The following is a 23,308-nucleotide window of genomic DNA, read 5'->3' on the forward strand; positions in this document are numbered from 1 at the left end:
CTAGCTAAATGAATATATCTGCATGGGAGGGGCTCTGCTTGTTTTTCTTCTTCAAGGGGCATGTGATCAATAAAGTTTGGTGATCATAGAGGTAGCGTGAGGAAGAACAAGCCAGTCTGGATTCCTGGAACTGGGGAGTCACATGAAAGGGGTGAAGGGAGTGATGTCAAAAGCTGCTGCTGGCACTAGTTCTAGAGCTCTAAGATCTGAGGCAACACTAAACCTATTGGAGGGGTGAACCTCCATCCCTCCCCCTCACTGGCCCCAGACACTGCACCCCAGGCAGAAGAGAAAAGTCAGGCTAGGTTTGGATATATTTTAGACAAGGCTGAACTGGGCGTGGGAACAGGGGACATAAGGGAGGATGAATGGGGACACTCCAACGTGGAAGGGTGTCAGGGGGAGCTCTTGACTCAACTCCATGTTGGGGGGGCGGTTACACATCAAGAAGCTCTCCAGAGTAGGCATTGGGGTCTTCCTGAGACCGAGTTACCACCTTGAACTGGCGCCGGAGAAAACCGCCATAACGCTTCTGGTTGTCCCACTTGAGCTTGGGACGGATGCGCCTCAGGAAGCCCCCATAGCGTTTGTACAGGTCCTCGTGGCCCTCCTGATCCCCCTCCCCCTCCCCAGCCACCTCTGAGCTCCTCTTGGGGTACTTGCGCAAGAAGCCCCCATAGCGTTTGACCTGCTCCTTGGGGTCCTCCTCCTCGGAATCCAGGGCCCCAACATCCATGGCACCAGCTTTCGGCTGGGGGGCGCCCATCAGCTCAGACTCTGCTCCCTCCCCCAACCTACCAGAGAGACCCCTGAGCTTCTCTGCCAGGCACCTGCTCAGAGCATTCTCCTCTGCTGGGGTGCTAAGAAGGAGTCTGTTTTTCTCAAGCTCCTTCAAGAAGGGCCCAGAGCGCTTGGCCAGCTCGCTATAGGGCTCTTCCAAGTCTTCCTTGCCATTGAGCCCAAGGGTAAAGGGGGCAGAAAAAGACAGAAGTCCCTGGCATCTCTCCCACTCCTCAGCAGGTAGCAGAGTGGCCTGGCATTCCAGGGAGCAAATCTGCAAAAGACCCAAAAAGCCCACAGTGATAACCTCACCCCCATCAAGCCACATGCAATCCCCTGCCCCAGAGAGACCCTGCCCAACATCGGGGAAATCTAAAGTAGCTGCTGTTACTAAGCCCTGGGCTGCCCACTTTAATTCGAGCACGTTGCTCACGATGATAACGATAACAATAACCATAGTAATGGCGACAGTGGGAACACTGAATAGTTCTGGAACTTGGATCCAGGCAGTCCAATGCCATGAGTCCTCATGCCTAACCACTGTGCTCCCCTGAGATCGTGTATAGGTAGCACCTGGCCCACTGTGTGCATCTCGGTAAAGAGTGGCTGCGATCATATATTTCATACTTTGCATCATTATCTTATAGAATCACTCCTATTTTGTGATGGAAACTGAGGCTCAGAGAAGGGGTTCCAGGGTCATGGAACCAGAAAATGGCAGACTAAAGCCTGTGTTCTGTCCCCGCCACCCCTAGTACCTCTACGCCAGCTTAGCTGCTATCATTCAAAGCAAAGACAGCAAGGCTGGGCCAAGACATGCTAAGACCCAGAGGAGGAGAAAAGGCTTGAATCCTGTCAACTGGACCCTGACACTTAGGGGTGGTGGAAAGAGCTCCTTCCATGGACGTGACTAGATTTGGACCATCAGCCTGGTGGAAGGAAGCCCTGAAAGCTGACTCCCAAAGTCAGTATCACCTCATGAATGACAGTCTGGTTGCCAGGCAACAGGCTCCCTGGCAACCTCAGTGGTCTGTCCCAGCCGTGAGTGAGCCCACGGTGGTGAGATGTGGGTGGGGATGGGAGTTGGGAGATGGAAAACAGGGGCCCCCGGTGCCCAGGCTGACCACAGGGCAGGACACACCCCGTGTAGGTGAAATGAGTCTATAGGGCAGGGGCACAGCTGTCCAGGCCTGCTACCTCCCCTCTCTGGGTTCCACACACAGAAGTTCCCTTCCACATACTGGCCCCAGGACTTGGGCAGCCAGGAGCCTTGCCTGAAGCCTACCAGCGGGTCGATGGGTTTGGGCCCATGCTGGGTCTTCACAGCACACAGGGCGCACTGGGACACACAGTCCGCTGCAGCAGAGGGAAGCACAAGGAGGCCAGCGGCCAGCAGCAGCCCCTGCCACGCCATTCTGTCTCAGCTTTCCTGCTGGGGAGGGAGAAAGGAGGAGGATGAGTCTATAATCGCCTGCTCTGTGGGCGGTGCCCTAAGCCTCCCAAGTCATCCCGCCAGTTCCTGTGGGCAGCACTGCAGGGCAAGCATCCTCATTCCCATGCTCTAGGCAAAAAAAAGAGAGACCCAGAGTGGCTCAGTGGGGGCCCAAGGCCAAAGGTCAACGGAGGGAATTACCATGCTCTGAGTGCCTGCTGGCTGCTAGAAACTTCCCTCCGTGTTCACATTTAATTTACACGACAGCACTGAAGGTGGGTTGTGCTATTTTCATTGGATATGGGATGGGGAAGTTGAGGCTCAGAGAGGGGAAGTGACTGCCCAGACAGCTTGGCAATGGACAAGCCAGGACTTGGCCTTGGTCTGTCAGACTTCAAAACCCACCCACTTTGACTACCCACCATGCCAGAAGACCCTTGGCTCTCTGCTTTTCTGAGTTCTCTGGAGCTTCCATCACCACCTTTTGGGCCCAGCTCCCTATGTTGTCCCTAGAGTCCTTTCTGCTTTGTGAGTTCTCTGTAACTTGCCTTTCCACCCCAGCACTTTCATGTACCCCTGCCAGAGCTCCACCTCCCCTGCCTCCATCACCATGCCAGCTCCCCTGCCTCTGTCCTCCTCTGATCTCTCCTGCCCACCTTGTCATGCCCTTCTCAGCATATCAATTCTGTGATCAGATCCATTGGGCTGGGTCAAGCCTGGCCTTTCTCCTAAGTGACAGGGACACCCTCAATTACATCCATATACACTTCAGCTCTGGGTTCGAACCACATCCAGCTACTTGCAATTCCCCTAGAGAATACATCAGGCCCCACCCCACCTCTGGGCCTTTGCACATGCTGTTCCATCTACCTGGAAAACCCTACCTCTCTTCTTCTGTTATCTGTCATTTAGGTCCTAGATTAGATATCACTTCCTCCATGCAGCTTTCCCTGATCTCCTAGGATGGATTGGATGGTTCTCCTTTGTATTATCCCAGAAACTTGTGCCTTCATTAAAATATTTCACTATTTGGTAATTAACTACGTCCATCTTCAGACTTTGGTTCCATAAAGGCAGGAGCTGTGTCTTGTTTTCATCTCCAAGATACTCTCTTTGTGTTCCTTAAACATGCCAAGCTTGCTCCTACCTCAGGGCCTTTGCACTTTCTGTTCCTTTGTCTGCAATACTCTGATCTCAGATTTTCACATGGCTTGCTTCTTCTTGTAACTAAATGAATTAAATGTCATATCGCAAGGGAGACATTTGCTGTCCCTTGTCTTAATGCAGCTTCCTGGGTCTCTCTCACATCGCCCTGCTTTGTTTGCATCAGAGCACTCACCAGCTCATTATTTTGATGTTTGTTTGTTACTGTTGCTTGTTATCACCTCCCCTTTAGAATGTTAGCTCCTCAAGGGCATAGATGCTAACTGTCATGGTCCCTGTGTATCCTGGCACCTGCAGTGCTGGCCAGCCCATAGTAGGCCAGCCCACTCATTAATGCTAGGCAGATGAATTAATGCTTCACAGTCTGCTAAAAGCTGTCCCTTTCATAATTAACTCCTTATAAGCCAAATATCTAGACTCAAAGCCATTCAAATGGGGGTGCATTTGTCCAGTTCTCCCAACTGGAAAGGGGAAGTTCCCCTGAGATACCCACCTCGGCAGGAGGCTCCATGCTCTTCCTAGCTGGGTCTTTGTAGCCTAACACCTCTAATTCTATTCACAGGGATGGCCATCCTCTTTCCCTCCTCCAAGCTCCCTGTGCCTACAAAGTGCCCTGTTTGCTCAGGTCTCCAGGGAGCTAAGAAGATTCCACCCACGGTCCCCACGCTGTAGCCCAGAGCCGGGTCTTCCTCCTCACCGCACAGGGCAGGTCCCCCACCAGTCTGCCTAACAGTGATCCCAGCCACCACTTATGGAGCCCTACTGTGCTTCAGGCCTCGAACTAAGCCCCCTAAGCCCAATCACATCACTTATTCCTCTGGAGTGAGGGGGGGCACTGCCAGTTCAGTGAATTGCCCATGACCTACAGTGAGCTATGAAGCTGGGGCACAAGGCTGTTCTGTTTGACTTCCTGCACTTGTGCCCTTAACGACCACAATTTCTAGAACAACTTTGGTTCATTAACAGCTGACCCCTCTGAGCCCAGAGGGCCCTATTCATAGGTCCTGTGACTTGTATATTGTTCTCAGTCCACAAGACAGCTGTGAGAGGTGGGCATCTTTATCTCCACTTTGTAGATGAGAAAACTGGTGCTCAGAGAGGCGTGGTAAATCTGAAGTGACACAGTGATTAAAGGTGAGAACTCAGGTCTCTCTTGAGGCTGGGCAAAGGTCTGCTGCCCTAAGCAGGGAAGTGGACCCGTGTCCATCCCACGCCTCTCTGCTCCCTTGAGTTTCTGTCATGCTCCATCAGCCGCTGAGCGGATTTGGGTTCCAGGTGAGTAAGCGGTGCCATTTACGTGCAGAGTCACAGTAGGCAGCTCATGTTTTCTCTGGTATCAGTGATGGCTGGGCCCACCTGTTACAAGATTAGCAGTGAAATCATCCCCCTGCGGAGGGGGAGCTAATTTCTGGTCAGAGGCTTCCTGCCCAGCTTGGCTCCCAAGGTAGGAGGGCCCATTTGAGATCTCTTTGTCCTATGCCAAAATACTGGCTAGCATCCCTTCCTTTCAGCCATTAGCTTTATATTTAATAATAATAATTCTAGCTGATCTGATGGTTATTAAGTACTTGTGGTGTTCTGAGCAATTCTCATGAATGAACTCATTTATATTCATAAGCAACTCCATAGGGTGGATACTGTTGTCATGCCTACTTCACAGATGAGGAAACTGAGTTACAACACCTGCCAAGACCCTAGAGATAGTAAGTAGCAAAACTGGGATTTGTGCTCAGCCAGTCTGGCTCTCCACCCCACCTTCTTAGCCACAATGTACTTGCCCAGGCCCCGCCCACCCCGCTCCTGCCCAGCCTCCAGCTTCTCCCTCCAGGGGTCCACATCAGCCTCCTCCTGGCTCCAGAGCAGCCTCCAATCTTGCCTCTGAGACACTCTCCTCACAGCAGCCAGAGGACTCTCCTGAAATGCCAGTCTGACTGCATCCCTCACCAGCATGCCCTCTCCATGCCTCTAAGAGGACGCCAGCCCCTTAGCAAGGCACTCAAGGGCTTTCTTACTGGGGGCAGCTGACATCGACTAGGTGCCCACTGTGCACCAGGCTCTGTGCTGAGCCCATCCATGTCTTAATGTTGGGGTCCTCATAACAACCCCACAAGACCCTTCTAATATTCTCCCCATTCTATAGAGGAGGAAATGGAGGCACAGAGAGATCCTGTCATCTGCCCAAGATGTCTCAGCAAATAGACAGCACCCAGCCTGGGTGTGTGCTGTCTGACACAGGCCTGATCCACAACGAAGCCCCAGGTATCCTGCCTCCCATGCCTCTGCACGGGGAGTTCCGTCTGTGTGGAATACCTCTCCCAGCCTTCCCACCCACTCTCTTCTCCCTCTAACCTGACTAACTCTTATTTGTTCTTCAAAATTCAGCCTCAGTTGCCTCCTTCAGGGAGTCCACCTGGATTAGGCCCCTCCTTTGAGCTCCCATAGTCACCTGTGCTGGCTCTACCACATAAATGCCTCGTATTTTCTGAGTCCTCTCCCAGGGGAACTTCATAAGTGCAAAGGCTTTAAGGTAAGAGTGTGTGGGATATTTGAGGATGACAAGGGAAGGGGGGTGGGGTAAAAAAAGCAGAGAGGTGGGCAGTGGCCAAATAGTATTACCTTCTAAGGCCAAAGTAGAGCCCCCATGTCTTTCTAATGTGAAAGAAGACTAAGGATGTTTGAGTGGTTGACGAATGAATGAATGGTTCCCCCAGGCTCGAATGAGAACAGAAGCCTCCTTGGAATTTTTCTGGGTCACACCTTCATGCCCCCAGAGAAACCTCAAGGGGCTGCAGGTGGCCTAAAACCCACACCTGCTAAAGGGAATTCAGCAAATGTTCAGAAAACTGCAGAGAGGGGTGGGTGGAGGAAGAGGCAGGAGAAGAGGGCAGACAGGAAAGGGAGCTCTGAGGGAGGGGGCCGGGCCAGGGGAACAGTGGATAAGGGGCAGGAGAAGAGGGAGAGGGGGAGACCACCAGACAGTCCAGAGACAGCGAGGGAGCCGAGGGAGAGGGAGCCAGACTAACGTGAAGAGGCAGAGAGGAGAGAGACAAAGGGGGAGACACAGAAGGAGGGGAGGCACTGCGGGCAGAGGGAGAGGGTGTCATTCCTGAGGCAGTTACTTCCTTCCTGATTTGCTAAAGGCAGTGACCATGAGCTGCGGGTTCCTTGCCTCTAGGAGGAGCTGGGCCACTGAGTCACTGTCTTCCCACAGAGCCCCTCCCACCCTGACTGCCCCCTGTCCAGATTCCACACCAGGCTCTCTAGGCCTCAGTGGGTTTCCCAGGAAGGAGAACTGACAGGAGGGACTTTGAGCAGACAGCCGCCCGGGATGCTCTTCTGATGGAGCGATGGTGGGGAGGTGGGTGGGATAGGGATCAAGCTGGCCACCTGCAGAAGGGACTCAGCAGGTGGGCCCTGGGTGTTTTGACTTGCATGGGGTTTTCTTTTTCTTTAATTTGTTGTCAACATTTTTAAATTGGGAGTTCTACACTTAACAACTCTCAATTTCCAACTTGTCTTTTTTTAAAAAAGTCCTGGAGACATCAGGCCGGCATTCCAGTATGGCAACAGTCATGGAGTCTCATCACCACTGTCCCCACCCGGCAGCTACCCCCATGTCCAGTGCTGAAGCTCTTCTTGAGTTTAAAATCCATGAATTGCCTACTCTTCCAACCTGGAGAAGCATCACAGGGTAGGAAGGTATGGTTGGTAAGAAAGGAGAGGTGAGCCTCCGCTCCTTCCTGAGCCAGAAGCAGGACCACCAAGTGGTTAGTAAGGTGGATTCAGATCCCAGCCCACTGCTAATCACCCGTTTGGGAGAATTACTTAATTTTGCTCGGTCCCAGTTTTCTCAGTGATAAAATGGGGCCACTAATAATGCTGCACAGGCTTGGTGTAGCAATTAAATTAGAGGTTATGTATGGGGCATCTGGCATAGTACCTGGCACATAGTAGGTGCTTTAAATAGCAAATGAAGACTCCATTCCATCTGACTTGGGCTACAGGAGATGGGAAAAGAAAAGGGCAAAAAAAGGGTGATAATAGAGAGCCTGGAACCTAGGGAAACTCAAAGAAAAGTCATTGAATGAATTAACTGCCATGCATGGAGAGCCTGCAGTGTGCTGGGCAGGGCTGTGTGCTCCTTACTCATGGTCACATCGATCCAGTAACAGCCACCATGTCTCAAGAGGTTACTAGGTGCCAGGCTGTGAGTCACCACTTTACCCATATTGTTCTAATCCTTCCTACAGCCCTGAGGTGAGTACCTTTAAACCCGTTGTACAGAGGACAAGACTGAGGCTGAGAGAGGAGAAACTGCTGGTCCGAGTTCATCTGGCATATAAATGGGAGCGTCAGGCTTCTGGCCAGATCTCTCTGGGTTAAAAGGTGACTCTGATAGAGACACGTCAGCCCTGAGATGTTCCCGAGTGATCCCATATCCTTCCTCTGCAGGATCCCATATCCACTGCAGGCTTGTAGGATAAACAAATCATTGAGTAATGTCAGATGGGTCCTGTGGGGAGCATTTTCACCTTTGGGGGGATTTTCTTGGAAGTCGTGCACCTGAGATAATCCTGCCTGCGCATCATCTCCGATTTGGGATGAGCTGAGGAGAAAAGGCACTTGGGCGTCATCAGTGTGAGAAGTGGGAAGCAAGGACACTTGGTGAGCACAGACCCCAGCAGAGGGCTTGCACAGCTTCCCTGAGGAGGGGCCCGGGTGGGCAGGGGGCCTCCCAAAGAGAAGGCCTCGGTGCTTGCAGGTTTGTGGAGCCTTTCTGCAGCCACTACCCCAGGTGCGTGGAAGGCCCCATGGGGAAAGCCTGGCTGGTGGGCAGGAGGGAGGTGAGAGGAAATTTTGAACTCGCCAGCCTCCGTATTCACACGATCCAATTCCTTATATTAAATCTCCTCCTCTCTATGTACACATCCTATGGTTCCTGTTTCTCCAGAGAACCCTGACTAACACAATTCCCCTCCGGTTTGTTTGCATGCTGTGGGTGGCTGCTTTCATCCTACAGAAGCACAGTGGGGTGGGAAACAGGGACCCTAAGTGCCAAAAATACAGGCCACCTGGTCTTTACAGAGAAAGTTTGCTGACCTCCACTTTCATTAATTTTATAACCATTTTATAATCCTAATTATCCTGAGTGTTTTGAGCTGATTTTCTTGGAAAAATCAGAGGGGAAGCACTCCCGTCTCCAAGCTCAGTCTTCTCATCCGTACATGGGCTTGTGTCACCTCCGGCCCTGTCTCCCTAGGGACTGCATGACACAGCTTCACCGAAAGGGCCGGCACACAGTAGGCCCTTCCTCACTGGGGCCCTGAGTTCCTTGAAAGAGGAGAGACTCCTGGCCCTCTTACCTCCCCAGGATGGCACACTTATACTATAGTCAGAGGGCTCAGAGGAGCAGCAAACATTTTTATTCAAAAAGCCCGTACGGAATAATAATGGCTGGATTTAAAACTGCAATTATCTCTTCCAGGACTTTGTTGCATATGATTATCCCTAATTGATAGAAGAGGAAATGGGAAAAGGTAGAAATGAAGTCACTTGTTTAAGGTCACATTATGAGTCAGGAGGCAAATGGAGATGGAGCTGGGGCCTCCCACACCCCGGGTGATTTGCACTAAGGAAATGGCGTCGTTTCAAAGACCGTCTGACAGTATACGTCATGACAGCCCAGGAGCCCTGTGCTGCTGCTTGTGCCAGGCCCTCAGCCCCGCATGGGCCCTACGAGACAGGTGTTGTCATTACAGGCCGAGGTCCAGGTGGGAAGAGTGAGGGACAAGTGACAAAGTGGCCTCAAGGCCCAGAGCCCTACACGGCAGAGTTGGAATTCTCCGAGTCCATGGAGTCCCCTGTTGGGGCACAGCTATGGGGCCAAGTTCATTGCTGTGCATTTTATCTCAATTATTACCTGTTCACTCTGAGGAGAATCCAGTAGGCTGGGCACTACTAGCCCCATTTTCCAGATGAGGGACAGAGTCTCAGAGAGGAGAGATGACTGATCAAGAACAAGAGGCAAGGATGTGGCTGAAACAGGCTTGAGGTCAGGCTGCAACCCCACGCCACAAACCACCCCTGAGGTTAGGTACGTGTTGAAGGTCCATCAGATCCCCCACCGAACCCACATCCCTGAAGATAAGATGATCTCAGGATTTCATCCCACCTGAAAACACATAAAGTCCATGCCCATGGGTCTCCAGTGGGCTGGCAAAGGGAGACCTCTAAAACTGGAGGACAGTGTTGTTGCTAAGCCTTTAGTGCCATTAACAAGGGATGGGTTATTAGCTTGTAGGGGGTTGGCAGGGGTGGATGAGAGGCTCGGGTTCTGGATGGGCAGTGAATGCACCACTTAGTCCAGCAAGAGCTGAAACACGCAACAGAGGATGAGTGCCCCCCTCTGCTGGGCATTTGCTGTGCAGAGAGCAGAGTGAATGACAGGCCTGCATCCAGGGCCACAGTGGGCCCAATATCTGCATTTTTAAAAGAAAGCTTTTTTAAGAGCAGGATTCACATGGAACCCCACTTTTGTCATTTGATGCATTTAAGGGATGGGGAGAAAGGCAAAGGAGGGTGGACCAGAGAGACAGAGATGAAGAGACACAAGAAGAGAGAGCCAGACCAGGAGAGACAGAGAGACAGGGACACAGAGAGAGACCAAAAAGCATGGCGGAGACTCTTACCTATGCAGAGAAAGAGTAAAGACACCGAGAGAAGCAGAGAGAGATGGCAGACCGTGTGGGAAAAGAAAACGGAGACAGGGGGAGAGTGAATGGGAATGAGGGAGAAGATACAAGGAAGAGGAAGAGGAGGCAGAGGACAGGGACTAGAGAAGGGCAGGGAACAAGGTGAGAGAGAGGCAGCAGAAGAAGTGGACTTGGACTCAGGAGGATGCTGTACTACAAGCACCATCCCTGAAGATAAGACGATCTCAGGATTTCATCCCACCCGAAAACATAAAGGCCATGCCCGTGGGTCTCCAGTGGGCTGGCAAAGGGAGACCCCCAAAACTGGAGGACAGTGTTGTTGCTAAGCCCGCCCATGGACCAGGACCCACCCACATAATAACTGCTCAGTAAACCCCTGTCAGGTTGAGCAGACTGTCCCACAATAGGTAAAGGAGCCAGTGGACGAATTTGGCCCCTGGCGAGTCCGCCTGCAGCCAACCCCTATGGCCATTGGTTAGCCGGGTGATCTCAGGGATGTGCCTCCTGAGCCTGGGGATGTGCCCCATGCATCTGGGCCATTTACCCTCCTGTCAGGAGCATCATCTGGACCCAGTCTGGGAGGGATGAATGAGTTCCAACCTCCGAGGACCCAGGGACACCTCTCCATCTTCAGGGCCTGATCCCGGGCTTATCTGAGTGTCTTCAGAAATGCTTGCGGCCTGCCACAAAGACCAGCTCAGTGAAATCGTTTTATCTGTCTGTCAGACGCAGTGAGATTAACCAACATTTATGGGCCAAGATGGGCAACAAGGGTGAGAGAAATCAACTAGCTGACGGTACTGTCTCAGACATGCGTTGAAATCAGACCACTAACTATTGATCCTGCTTAGAATGATGGAAGACATCTAATAAATACAATTGTGCAAGAATGACCCAAGGAGGTGGACAGCGGGAGGGGGAATTGGGGAGGATCGATCTAGAAGGGACTTCATGATCCTGAGGCAACAGATGAAGAAATAAAATGTTCTGTTGGTAGGGAGAGAATGGAGTGGGGAGGGGAGAGGAGTACCGGCCCCCCAAACAGAGGGGAGGGGAGAGGAGTACCAGCCCCACAAACAGAAATATTAGACGTTAGGTCATATGTCCTGGACACAGCACACAGCACGATGGAGTAGGATGACCAAGGATATTATACTAGATGGGCGGTGGGGAGGGGGGGCAACTCTGCCACTTTGGACAGCAAAAACTTAAACAGTCCCTCTAGCATTTATTGAACACCTACTAAATGCCAAGCCTATTATAGTGTCCCAAGGAGTCTCACAATCACCTTAGGAAGTGTTACTATTACCTTATTGTACAGGCGAGGAATTAACGTTCAGAGAGGGACAACTACTGTCCCAAAATCACACAGCAAATGAATGGCGGGACCTGGGACTCAAACTCCAACATTGCCTCAAGTATCATAAGACACAAATTTAGATAATATGTGGAAAATTCCTGGTTCCCAGGGGTTTTAATCCCTTTCCATGTGCTTTATGATGATTGCAAATTTCTCAAACAGCCCCAGAGCGGGTCTCTTTGCTGCTCTGGGCTCCCCAGGAACCACAGTAACATCCCACTCCCAGCTGCCAACGGACATCACACCTCTAGCTCATCTGGGGCAGAGCAGTGTGCTTGGGATCCCATCAGCAAACGCAGCCTCCCCCAGGCAGCATAACTCACCCGCTTGGGCTGCTGCAACAGCTCCCCCACGCAGATCTCAAAGCCTGGAGATAAATGACCTGCAAAAATAGAACAAAAGGCAAGGTGGGGTGGGACTGGGGAGAGAAATGAGGGGAAAATAGAAAGAAGATGCAGTGGTGGGAAGGGCGGTGGACAAGAAAGTGAAGAGAATTGACATTCTGAAATGTTTTGCAATGGATCTGGACTGGAATGCCTGTCAAATTAGAAAGACAAGCCTTGTATACTTTACCAACCCTTGGAAGAAAGATGTTAATGAAGACTTTTGTCTGTGGAAGGGGAGCTGAAATCAGATACAATAACCTGAAGAGCTCCTTCCTCCTGGGAAGCTTGCAGGCTTAATTAAGGAATGTTTGTAAAGCTTGGAGAGTTTATAGATAAAAGACACCTGGGAAAAAGTATGAGGTCTCAGAATTTACTAGTCAACCTTTTTTTTTTTCCCCTGAAGCTCACCAGTTTTTCGCTAGAATCCAACTTTGGGATTCTGTGATACTTTCTTGGAATGTAGATCTCTTTATCGGTGAGCAAATACCTTTCCCCATCTGAGTGTCTTCCTTACCTAACTGGGACTTCTCAGATTGTAATTTACATGAAGGCAACAAGTCCTTTCAAAGCAAAATTGACAAGAAAAATCCTCCTATGCCTGGCATGCTGTCACTCTCTTTCCCCAATCTCTCCCAACAATAAAACCCCAAACTTCATTTCTGCATCAAATTACATCTGAGGAAGCCCTCAAGCCAGCACCCTGTCAGCAATTAAACAGGATCTAAAGAGAATGAAAAGGCTGAACTTGGTTGTACATTGATGTACATGATACGTGGTAAATGCCAGAGCCCCAAATCTCATTAATGTCCCCAAGCCCTTGTTCTCTAAGTCCGATGAGAATCACTGACCTTTAAAATCACCCTGTTTAGCTAAGCCTCTCACTGCTTCCGTCCAGGGCAACCGCTCACGAGGGGGCACACTGCAGAGGGAAGACGACCCTGGAGCTGAACCTGAGGGGTGGTCCTCTCAGGAGAGAGCTACCCACCTGCTTCAGCCACGGCTTCACAGAGAGGGAAATTCCAAAGGGCAGTCTGCCTCGCACTGATCTGGTGTTTGTAAACGGGCCCCGTAACTGCAACCTCCTCTGCCAGATACTCAGACCCAAACCTGAAATCTCCCCTCCCGAGCTGCCACCACCTCCAGCACCAGAGGACCCAGAAAAATTAATAAAACCAAGAGAGTCCAGTGCCTTTCTGGATGTTACCTGTGCTCTTCTTTGCCCCTGAGCAGCCTCCGGCCCAGCAGGTTGGAGGGGTGGTGGCAGGTGGCCGGTCCAAGACTCGGGGGCCTGCCTGACTCCGGCTCGGCAGGAGGCGCCACCGAAGCCCCTCGGAATGGCAGTTCTGGTGCCTCGCCCCCCCTTTTATGGACTACCGCCTCCCCCTGCCGCTGAGCCCGTGCGGAGCACAAGCTGCTGGGAGCCAATGGGGAAGTAGCTCAGAGCAGTCAGAGGCGCGGACCCCGGGCACTTCAACTCCAACTCCCTGGGCCCGACACAATAGGCTTCTCTTCGTGACGGGATGTGGAGGAGGCAGGCAGCCGTGCTGGAAGGGGGTGGATTCTGGGTGTAGTGCTGTTTGTCACTTGAAATCTGGCCACTTCAGTCTTTGATGCATTTCCAGTAGAGTGTCTCAGAAAAAAGGAGAGAGAGGTAGGGAAGGACAGAGGCAGAAAGAGTTAGAGAAAGACAGACAGATGCAGAAAGAGAGTCAGAGAGACAGATGGACAGAGAGATATGGGAAAAGAGAAAGAGAGCATGTCAGATACAGAGAAAGATGGAGATAGGTAGATGTGGAGACAGAGAGAGACAGAGTCTCAGACAGATATAGAAACAGATGGAGACAGAGAATCAAAGAAACAGTGAAACAGAAGATTAAGAGAGAATCAGAAAGAGAACGAGACAATGTCAAAGAGATAGGAAGAGAATACAGACAAAGCATGAAAGAGGCAGAAAAGCAGGCAGAAAGAGTGTCAGAGACGGGGCAACCCAGAGACACCGGTAGAAACAGAGAGAGTCAGAGAAAGAGAGATAAGGAACCCAGAAGACAGACTCAGAACCTGCGTGGACAGAGAAACAACAGACCTCGAGACAGACGGGCACTGAGAGGCCCACGGCAAGGGGAGGCATCGGAAGCGGAAGAGGCAGAGGACTCCAGCGTGCACTGCCCGTGTTGTGTGCTGGGATGGTGCATGCGTGTGTCGGAATGTTTTTGCACATACATTTGCCTGCAACTGACAGTTGGCTCTGGGACATGCCTGAGTTGGTGCCAGGCACAACCATCCCTGGCAGAAGCAGAGCCCTTCCCCGGCAGCCAGGAGCCGCAGTTTACTTTTCTCTGGCAGCAACACAAAACGAGTATCATGAAATCCCCCTCAAAATATGGGCTGCGATGTGCCTTTGCATGCAGACCCGATGGGGCGGCATGCCCACCTCATGTGTACCCTTGGCCGGTGCCAGCAGCAGCTTGAAGGCTGCACTTGTCATGGCTACAAATACCTTCCAGAACCTTGGGGGCGAGGAGGGTGAGGGGAGCTTTGATTTGGAAGAGAACATGCTTCTCTCCTCAGTCAGCAGGAGATTCAGTCAAGCAGTTTCTGGTGGGAAGCACAATTATTTCAGAAGGCTGGCAGGGGCACCTAGGCTGCACCAGGCAGTTAGACAAATTGAGGGGTTTCATCCTCACAACGTGGCCAGCTGGTGAATATTATCCCCATTTTCCAGATGAGGAAAAAGAGGCTTGAGAACTGAGAAACTTACACAAAAACATGCAGCAATTAAAGTCATCAAGCCAGGATCCAGATCCCAGGTTATCTGACCCCAAAGTCTCCATTCATTCCTTCACCCCTCTGGGGCAGGAAGCCTTGAATCTACCCAGGTGAGGGGTGGGGGCCAGGAGCCTCCTCCTCTGGGATTCCTCTCCACCTCGTAGGAAAGGGCTGCGCCTAATTATATGTAAGATGTGGGTTTGGGTCCCAGCTCTGCCACTCACCAGTGGGGAGACCTTAGACAAGTTTTCAACTTCAGTTTCAGTTTGCTTATCTGTAAAATGGGGATATTAGTGCTTAGCTCATCAGGCTCCTGTGAGGTTGGAAAAGAGGGCGTGGGCAGCCGGCACTCAATGAGCACTCCCTGCCATCTGCCCTTGGAATGAATCACATCACTGTTGCTCTGACGCACCAGGGTTCTCTGGGGCATTGTTCCCCGCCTGCACCTGGCCCGTTGCAAGGAGGAAGATGCAAGGGACCGTTTGCTGGGCACCTGCTATGGTTCAGACACTTCCACGTCACTGTGTCCTCACAACAAGCAAATGTGCGGTGTGGATTTCACAGTGTATCCTTTAACTGATAAGGTAGCTGAAGTTCAGGCTTGCCCCAGAAACACAGGAAGGAGGAGGAGCCAAACCCAGTCCCTCTGGCCCTACAGCTCAGCCCCTGCCACCCCCTCCAGCCTTGAGATGGGGTCTCCTCCCTCCCTCTCACAAAGGACTCTTCGATACCGGAGTGGTGCCTCCATCTCCTCCTTGTCCCTCTTCCCAGGCAGCATGTTGGGTCTGACCAGCAGGTGCAAATGACTTGGGTGCCTTTGTGGAAGTCCCCCTAGCTCCAGCATCTGATGGCTGTAGCCCAGGTTCAACGAGAGCTTGGCCACACCGCAGGCTGCTTCCTGCCTAGCCACCCAAAGGACTTGGGCAGAGTCTGGTCACCGCCACCCTGGGAATCTGGGAGTCGGGTGGAGCTTCTTCACCCCAAGGCCAAATCCTCAGCCCGGTTTCTGTCTGTCCTCTACCTTTTGCCTCCACCTCCCCTCCTCACCTCTACCTCTATAAGCTCTTGGTAATATCCTTGGAATAGACAAAGGCTCTAAGAGTACAGGCTCCTGTTCTTGGAAGTCAGCAGGCACCAGAATAGAGGCGTAGGGGCCTCTCTTGACTACTGTTCATCACAAAAAGAAGTAAAAACAGAGGGTAGAGATGCTGTGGATAATCCTGCTTTAAGCCATCAATGTTTAACAACCTTCACCCCCCGACCGAAGTCTATTGTCAGCCTCAAGAGCCAATGGTTCATTCATTTGCTTTTCCTTTCCCTCTGCAATGTCTTTTACACCCACACACGCAGGAAAAGGTCAGGAATGGCTTTCTCCCTGAGTTCTAGAGAAGCTCGTCATAGAGCTCACACCTCTCCTGGGCTCAGTGATGCTCAGGGTCACGTCACAGGTCCCATGAGCAGCAGCATGTAGGAGGGGAAACCATGGATTCAGCGCAGGCTCACTCGGACTCATATCCTGACACTCTAGCTTACTTGCTGTGTGGCAGCTGATGGATACCTCACCTCTCTGAGCTCATCTAAAGATAGGAGGGCAGTACTAGCTTCTTGCAGGCATTAGGACACATTCCAAAGCTCTATCACCTTCCCTTCCTTGCATGTCCTCCGTGCACAATGAATCTCTAATTCAGATTTTAAAGAGGGCAGAAAGCAAAGACTAAAAAGAAGGAAATATATGAAACATCTAGCCCTTAAATCATTCTGTTAGGTAGGAACAAGAACTTGGCAGAAGACAGAAAAGTAACAAAATAAAACCAGCATTTCTTAAGATCTCCCTACATTCCAGGCCCTGTTGTAAACCATTTACAGTTATTAACAGACTTGATTTTCTCAATAATTAGGTGCAATTCCTACCCCCAATTTACAGGTAGGAGAGGCCGGGAGAAGGTAAATCACTTCCACAAAGTCATGCAGCTAGAAAATGACAGTGTGCAGCCTGAAACCAGGCTGTTGGACTCCAGGCATATGCCCAATCATAAGCTGTATTGCTTCCCAGCTTCTCCCTGCCAGAATGGTTCTGTCTTAGGCACAAAGCACTGTGTATTTTCCCTGGTCACCTGTTGCAAGGGAAGGTAGGAGCAGCTGATGTGGGTCACTCGGGAGATTTCAGTGGCACCAAGTCCTACTCTCTGGTCAGCGTCCGGGCTCCTGGCTCACTCTCCGTGCTGCAGTGTACCTGGAGTGACTCCTGCCAGCTGTTGGACCCATGTGTGTGTGCTGCCACGGGAGCAGTTTGAGGAAGCCAGAAGCTGTGCTTAAAGTGTAGCAATGCTTAGTCTCTCTGTCTTTCATGCTTTCATATTGAAATGTCACAATGTGCCATTCTGTGCTTGGCTTGGGAGTGAAATATGTCACACCCAATTTTGCTTCTTTACATTCATGGTCCAGGCTGGGGACAGATGTAGGAACAGGCAATGGCCAGCAGCATGGCAAGCACTGGGCTGGGACCTAGGGTACTGTGGGAATGCAGAAGAGGGGCTCCCAGCCCAGCCTGGTGGGAGGGTGGAAGAAGGGGAGGAGGGAAAGGAAGAGCCGTGTGAGAACTAACCCACAGCAGGAGTTGTTCAGGCAAAGGAAAGGAAAGGGCTCTCAGGCAGAGGGAGTGGCTCAGGAAGGGACCTGGGTGCAGGGACAGGTGAGGAGGATGTCATCCTTGACCCCTCTCTCTCTCTCATCCCACATCCAGCTCAGATGTCTTCTCACTGTTCAGGCCTCTCTCGCCCAGGTCAACTGCTTTCTACTAGACAACTGCACCCACCCCACAGGCTCCTGCTCCCACTCTTCCACCCTACCTACTATTGGCTCCTTAGCAGCCATAGAGGTTCTTTTAAAAGTGAACTCTGACTGTACTACACCCCTGTTTAAAACATGCTGGTGGTTTGCATCCACTTGGAATGAGATCCACACCCCTGCTCTGTGGGACCTGCTCTCTAATCCTGCTTCGCGTTCGTTGCTTCTATGAGGCACCTCGAGTAGGCAAATTCATACAGACAGAAATGGAATAGAGGTTTCCAGAGGGAAGGGGAAATGGCAAGTTATTGCTTAAATGGTACAGAGTTTTTGTTGAGGATGATGAAAAAGTTCCAGAAGTAGATAGCAGTGATGGTTGCAAACATTACAAAGGTACTTAATGCCGCTGAATTGTACAGTTAAAAATTGTTTAAATAGAGTGGGCAGGAAAGACCTTGGAAGTAAGGTGTCTGTTTTCCTAGTTAAGGAGAGCTCTTGGGTAGCAATGAGAATTCAGAGGAAAAGCAGTTGTGTTCTTCTAGCCAAGATGTGCAGACAGATGCCAGCAGCTGAGTTGATGAACTGGATCAACTCCAGTTGATCTCACATCTGGAGCCCACTTTTGACCTCTGCCACTAGTTGAAAAAGCAGTCAGTGGTGGGAAATGTTTTTGCCCAAATTAAAGAGAGAAAAACCTTTAATCTCAAGTCACTGAAATGTTATACTAGCCACTGTGTATCAAATTCCGGCTAGATGCTAGGCACTTCTAAACCCTTCACAAGACTATGATGTAGATGTCATTAACTCTACTTCACAGAGAAGGAAAGAAACTCAGAGCAGTGCAGACACTTGCCTAAGGATGCACAGCCAGTAAGTGGTAGAGCCAGGCTATAAACCCTAGTCCATCTGCCTTGTAAGCCAGGACTCTTCACTCATTACACTGCCTCTCAGAAGCTGCCAGTTCTAAAATTCCTCAGAAGCAGCCTGGGCATCAATAGGAGGATAGACCCACTGAGGGATCCCAGATATTTGATCTGAAATGAGACCCTTGATCTGAGAGCTGCTCCTCATCATTCCAGGAGCTCCATGAGGTACCTCGCTCCTAATAATAGCCCTTAATAAGAACTGAGTTTCTTTTTGCCAAAGGGGGAGATTAAATTGCTTTATATCTCAGTCTATGAATCTTACAGCATCTCCTAACTGCTATTGAACGGACAAGTTGCTACCTTTTCTCTATTCATCCCACAAAATGCTTCCAGAATCTCTGCCATAGGCCAGATTCTCTGCTAAACACTCAGATGCATGGCTGAGAAGACTCATCCCTGCCACCTGAGGATCACAGTCTGGCGGAGATGATGGAAAGTAAGCAATTAATTTCAGTACCATGTAGAAAAGTCTGAGATAGAGGGTGACTGTGAAATCACAGAGGAGAGGTACCCACATCAGCCTGGCTGACGAGGGAAGTCAACCTGGAGCCGGAGGCTAAGGCTGGGTTTTGAAGGCTAAGCAGATACATATATGTAACCTTTCTGAGCCCCAGTTGCCTCCTCTATGAAATGGACATAATGGTAGCACAGAATTGTGATGAGAATGAAACTAAGATATGAAAAAGGGTATACAGCAGGTGTTCTCTAAATTGACCTAGTACAACTAGTTCTACAACATATTATTAATTTACAAACTGCTTTTATTATTAATAATAGCTCATCTTCCCCCATTCAAAATGAAAAGTTTTTTGAGGTTTTTAGTGGTTTAACCTGCATTTCTTTTTCATCTCTCATGTCCCAGCAGCATCGAAAGGCCTGCCCCTTAACTGCTTCCACCTTCCTGGCCTACCTCTAGGATTCCTCCCTTCCTAGAGGTCCTCAGAAATACATAGGCAGAGACCTACGAGTACCCCAGAACCACATGCATAGATCACTGATGCACACACATAGACACGAACAGATACCACATTCAAGTACATAGGTGCTCACCAGCACTTCCAAACACATGCAAACTCATAGAAACATGACCAAACCCGAATACACACACACATGGAAACACAGCAGCAGCACACATGGAAACTCCCCTTCCGATACACACACATCACCCCTCACAGTTCTGTCACAATTCAGGGATGTTAGAAGTTGCAGGGAATGGAAGCTGGGACCCCTGTTCCTGACTTGTCTTTGAATAATTGGTTGGTGACAACTGAGAACTCCTCATAGCCCTCGTTGAAGAGCTTATATCAGTAATTCTGAGTCTTCAGCCTGGGTCCCATCTCTGATAAAATAATTAATTTTCCATTAGAGCTTCTCCCTCTCTGAGTCATCCTTACAAGTCCCTGGAATAATGACACTTAAAGAGGGAACTTTCTGAACATCCCCCAAAACCCTACAGAAAGGTTTAGCTTCCTTAGTGAAGCATTTATGTGCTGGGGAGGGTGCTTGGAGTGACATGGTTTCCACATTTGAGGAAAGTAAGTGGGTGGGAGTATCAGACAACTGCAAAGTGCAGATCATCATTTAAATGAAATCCCCACGGGGCTCCATAGCAGTGTTAAATCACTCTGTGCCTCTCTGGAGGTGACACACAACAGGTTCTCTTTTGTTCTGCTTTACCACTGAGAAAGGCAGTGTGGAGCGGTGGAAATATCCAGGGGTTTAATCCTGGATTTGAGGTTGAGCCATCATTTCTGGACTATAAATAACTGGGCAAGTTGCTTACCTCTCTGAGTAATGGCTGTTTTATCAACTGAGTACAATGATTAAAAGCAGAGTATAATGATTAAGAGCACTACATACTCAGTGCTTGATGAATGCTAGCTATCATTATTCTCATCACTGCTATTATTCTCATCCAAGTTGGGAGGATTAAGAGATTAAGAAGGAAATTGTGCCATGGAAGAAGCTGAGACTATCAGATGCTACCATTATCAAAGTTGGCTCTGTGTATCCAGAGGATTGGTCTTTTTAAAAAAAGTCAAACATGAACTTCATGCTCAAGATCCAAGAAAACAATTAGGATTGCCAATGGCTTTAGGATCAGATGGACTCGGGACTGAGTCCTATTTCATCTTTTCAAGCACTCAGTGACCCCAGGCTTTTCCACGCCTTTTTAACTTTTCCAAGTTTTAGTTTCTTATTAATCAAAATGATAAATGCTACCCTGACAGTATCTCAAAGATGCTGAAGATCCTGCAGCTTCAAGACAGCGTGTATAAAATTACTTTGCAGTCTAGGACCAGTGAGGGAGAGGTACCTCTCCTTGTTTGGCAAGATTTTGTTCAGGGACTTGGGAGTCTCCTTATAGGGATGATAGGAGATTCCCACCACCTCATGGAGCTGATGTGAAGACTCAATGAAATTCTGAGCAAAGGTGCCTGGAATAGGAATCCCTTCCCCTTTGTTGTTTGGCAGGAAGAAACACGCACTACTTCACTCTGAGGACTGAGCCTCAGCAGGGAAGGCTTCTGAAGCATCTGCTTCTAAGGTGTAGCCTACTCTATGCCACTGTTGTTCCTGTCACTCAAGAGAACCAATTGGATAGCAGATAAGAATCAGAGGGAAGTGGCTTTGCCTCTTCTACTATCTGGAGATTGTTTCTTGCATTTAGACATCTGGTTCCATCCGGTGACTCATTCATAGGTGCTCCTTTTCCTTTTCCTCAGCTCCTAGACCTGAGACTTACATTAGAATGGTCTTTGGGTGCATAGTAGGTACTCAGAAAATGTTGGCTGAATAAATAGTACTTTGCTAACTCGCACTGGTTTCCAATTACTAGATTTTTAGCCATGGGGAGATCTACATAGGCAGGTGTATATATTTGATGTGTCAGAGCTTCCCACATTCTTGGGACACGGCTGAAATCAGCTGGGGGGAGACATTAGTAACGCCTTTTCCTTGCCCAGAAGAGGCTGCAAAGAGGGTCCACCAGTTTTCAAGGACACTTTCTACTAGGGTTTTATAGGACTCTGGGCTACCAGTACTTGTCCATTTGTAGAGATTATTACCCTGTGTGGTTATCAAGGAGAACACCTCTCTGCCCAGTGTTTCCAGATAGCAAGAAATGCCAAGTGGAGACATCTGGAAAAAGACATATCAGCTTTGGATTCCCTGATACGAAAAAATGAAGATGTCACTAACAGCCAGTGAAAAGTTGGCTCATTCTTCCCCGCTCTACTCACTTCCCCTGGGCTCCATTTTCTGCCTCAGCACCTGCGCTGCCTCATGCTGAGTAGCAGGAATTTGCTTTTCAGCACCACGGACAGCAATTGACTGGCAGCGGGGAAGGTAAAGGGAGCCAGAACTTGGAGCATCTAAGCAGCCAAAGAAATATTTACTGAGCACATCCTGTGGCCAGGCACACTGGAGAATATAAAGATCTGTGGTCTTGACCTTCAAATAACTTAATCTCTTCAAGTCATCAATATTCATAGGCTGATACGGCTGGGGCAAGGCTCCAAGCCTCCTGATACTTGAAAATTGAGGAGAATCAGAAGAAAACTGTTTTCTTTTTCAACAGTTGTTGAATTTCTGCTATGTGTTGGCATATGTCATCTAGGTTTTTCCCTTGACTGCCATCCTCAAAAGGAACAGTTACTGAAACATCCTATGCACTGTTGGATTCCAAGTATCCAGCACAATGCCTGGCACATAGCTGGTAACTCAATAGTTTTTGAATGGGTATGTGATGAAGGAATTTTTACAAAACCCTGTTTTACCCCTTGTCTTTTTACCCTTAGTTTATAGACGAGAAATCTGAGGATCAGAGAACTGTCTCTTCATGACAGCTGTTAAGTAGCAAAACTTGGATTTCAGACCAGGATCTCCTGATTTCATGCTACGCCACCAATCGTAGACACTATGTGCTAGGCACTTTAGAACCTAGAAAAAGTACTAGCCGTGGAGAAACTGGTTCTAACCTTAACATAGACTTTGAGTAAATCACAATCTTGAGTATATCACATTTTTTCTTTCTGGCATCATTTTTCCCATTGTAAAATAGGGAAGGATGTTAGTATGGCTAATGGCTCCCCTCCCTCTGCATCTGGCTTGTAAGCGCCGCCCACTCACCCACTCACCCACCAAACTGGATCATGCATCTGTTGCAGTTGGGCAGGGGGACCAGCAGGGGGCGCTATGAAATGAATTTAAAACACTTCCTCTGCTGGGCATCAAATGAGAAGTATATTGATACTCAACAGACCTCAGGCTCCCTTTTCATCTTCCTGCTATAACCAGAACGTGTGAACAAGCAGTGCAGCCTCTTCTTTTTAGAGTGCAGCAAATGAACTTCAACCCCTCTTGAGAAGAGCGTAAAGAAGCAGCCCCAGGACACAAAGACAGTGGAGTGAGGCTGCGGTGACTTATCGCCCAGGAACCCACTGGTTGAGTAACTTTGGACAAAGCCCTGAGCAAAGATAACTGCTTAAATGGCTGCAGCAGCGGAAAAATCAGTATGGTTGATTGATGTCCTGGGTTTCTAGTTAGCGGGTGGCTTCCAGCCATGGCTCTGCCTCAGCTCCCAAAATTACTCCAATAAGTGATTTGCTCATCCCTAACTCTTCCCGGGAGGCAGGGGAGAGCGGCTGAATCAGCTCTCTCTGAGACATTGGGATTTAATAGGGACCAGAGGGTATTTGCGCTCTGGGCGCCCTGTGGGGAAAGGAGGAGCAGATCTGTCAGGGTTAGCACAAGGGTCTGGCTCCTGCCTGGAGGTGTGGAGGGGAAAATAAAATCAGGAAAGAACTGATTGCAGAGTGAATGTGTTCAATTATTTGAAAAAGAATGTGAATCAAATGTTTTTTTCATAAAGGCTGTTTCTCTAACTACATTTTAGTCCTTGAAATCTAGATTGTCCAAGGAGAGTCTCCAGATTGAAGAACAGTAATAGGGGACTTGGTAGATTTTGTCAAGGAGCTTAACTCAGTAGGAGG

At 49.6% G+C, this 23,308-nt stretch overlaps 1 protein-coding gene and 1 long non-coding RNA gene across 4 annotated transcripts; one reads left to right on the plus strand and one right to left on the minus strand.

Moving 5' to 3' along the window:
• Nucleotides 1-84: 84 nt before the first annotated feature.
• On the minus strand, nt 85-13,920 carry PDYN (prodynorphin). 3 transcript variants are annotated; one of them, XM_017680969.3, is made up of 4 exons: nt 13,040-13,920; nt 11,773-11,831; nt 2,066-2,209; nt 85-1,054 (listed from the first exon to the last, which is right to left on the minus strand). In XM_017680969.3, the coding sequence occupies exons 3-4, from the start codon at nt 2,192-2,194 to the stop codon at nt 437-439; spliced, it is 747 nt and encodes a 248-aa protein (XP_017536458.1). In that variant the 5' UTR covers nt 2,195-2,209; nt 11,773-11,831; nt 13,040-13,920; the 3' UTR covers nt 85-436. The 3 variants fall into 3 exon arrangements, with proteins under 3 accessions (XP_017536458.1, XP_073092937.1, XP_017536456.1); XM_073236836.1 differs by having other exon boundaries at nt 2,066-2,212; nt 11,773-11,867; nt 13,040-13,916; XM_017680967.3 differs by having other exon boundaries at nt 2,066-2,212; nt 13,040-13,915.
• Nucleotides 4,974-8,095, plus strand: LOC140849763 (uncharacterized). Its single transcript, XR_012131947.1, has 4 exons — nt 4,974-5,079; nt 5,517-5,635; nt 5,759-5,903; nt 6,908-8,095. It is a non-coding gene; the product is annotated as an uncharacterized lncRNA (long non-coding RNA).
• Nucleotides 13,921-23,308: the final 9,388 nt, after the last annotated feature.

This window comes from Manis javanica, chromosome 5, assembly GCF_040802235.1.
Source record: "Manis javanica isolate MJ-LG chromosome 5, MJ_LKY, whole genome shotgun sequence".
NCBI classification, from domain to species: domain Eukaryota; kingdom Metazoa; phylum Chordata; class Mammalia; order Pholidota; family Manidae; genus Manis; species Manis javanica.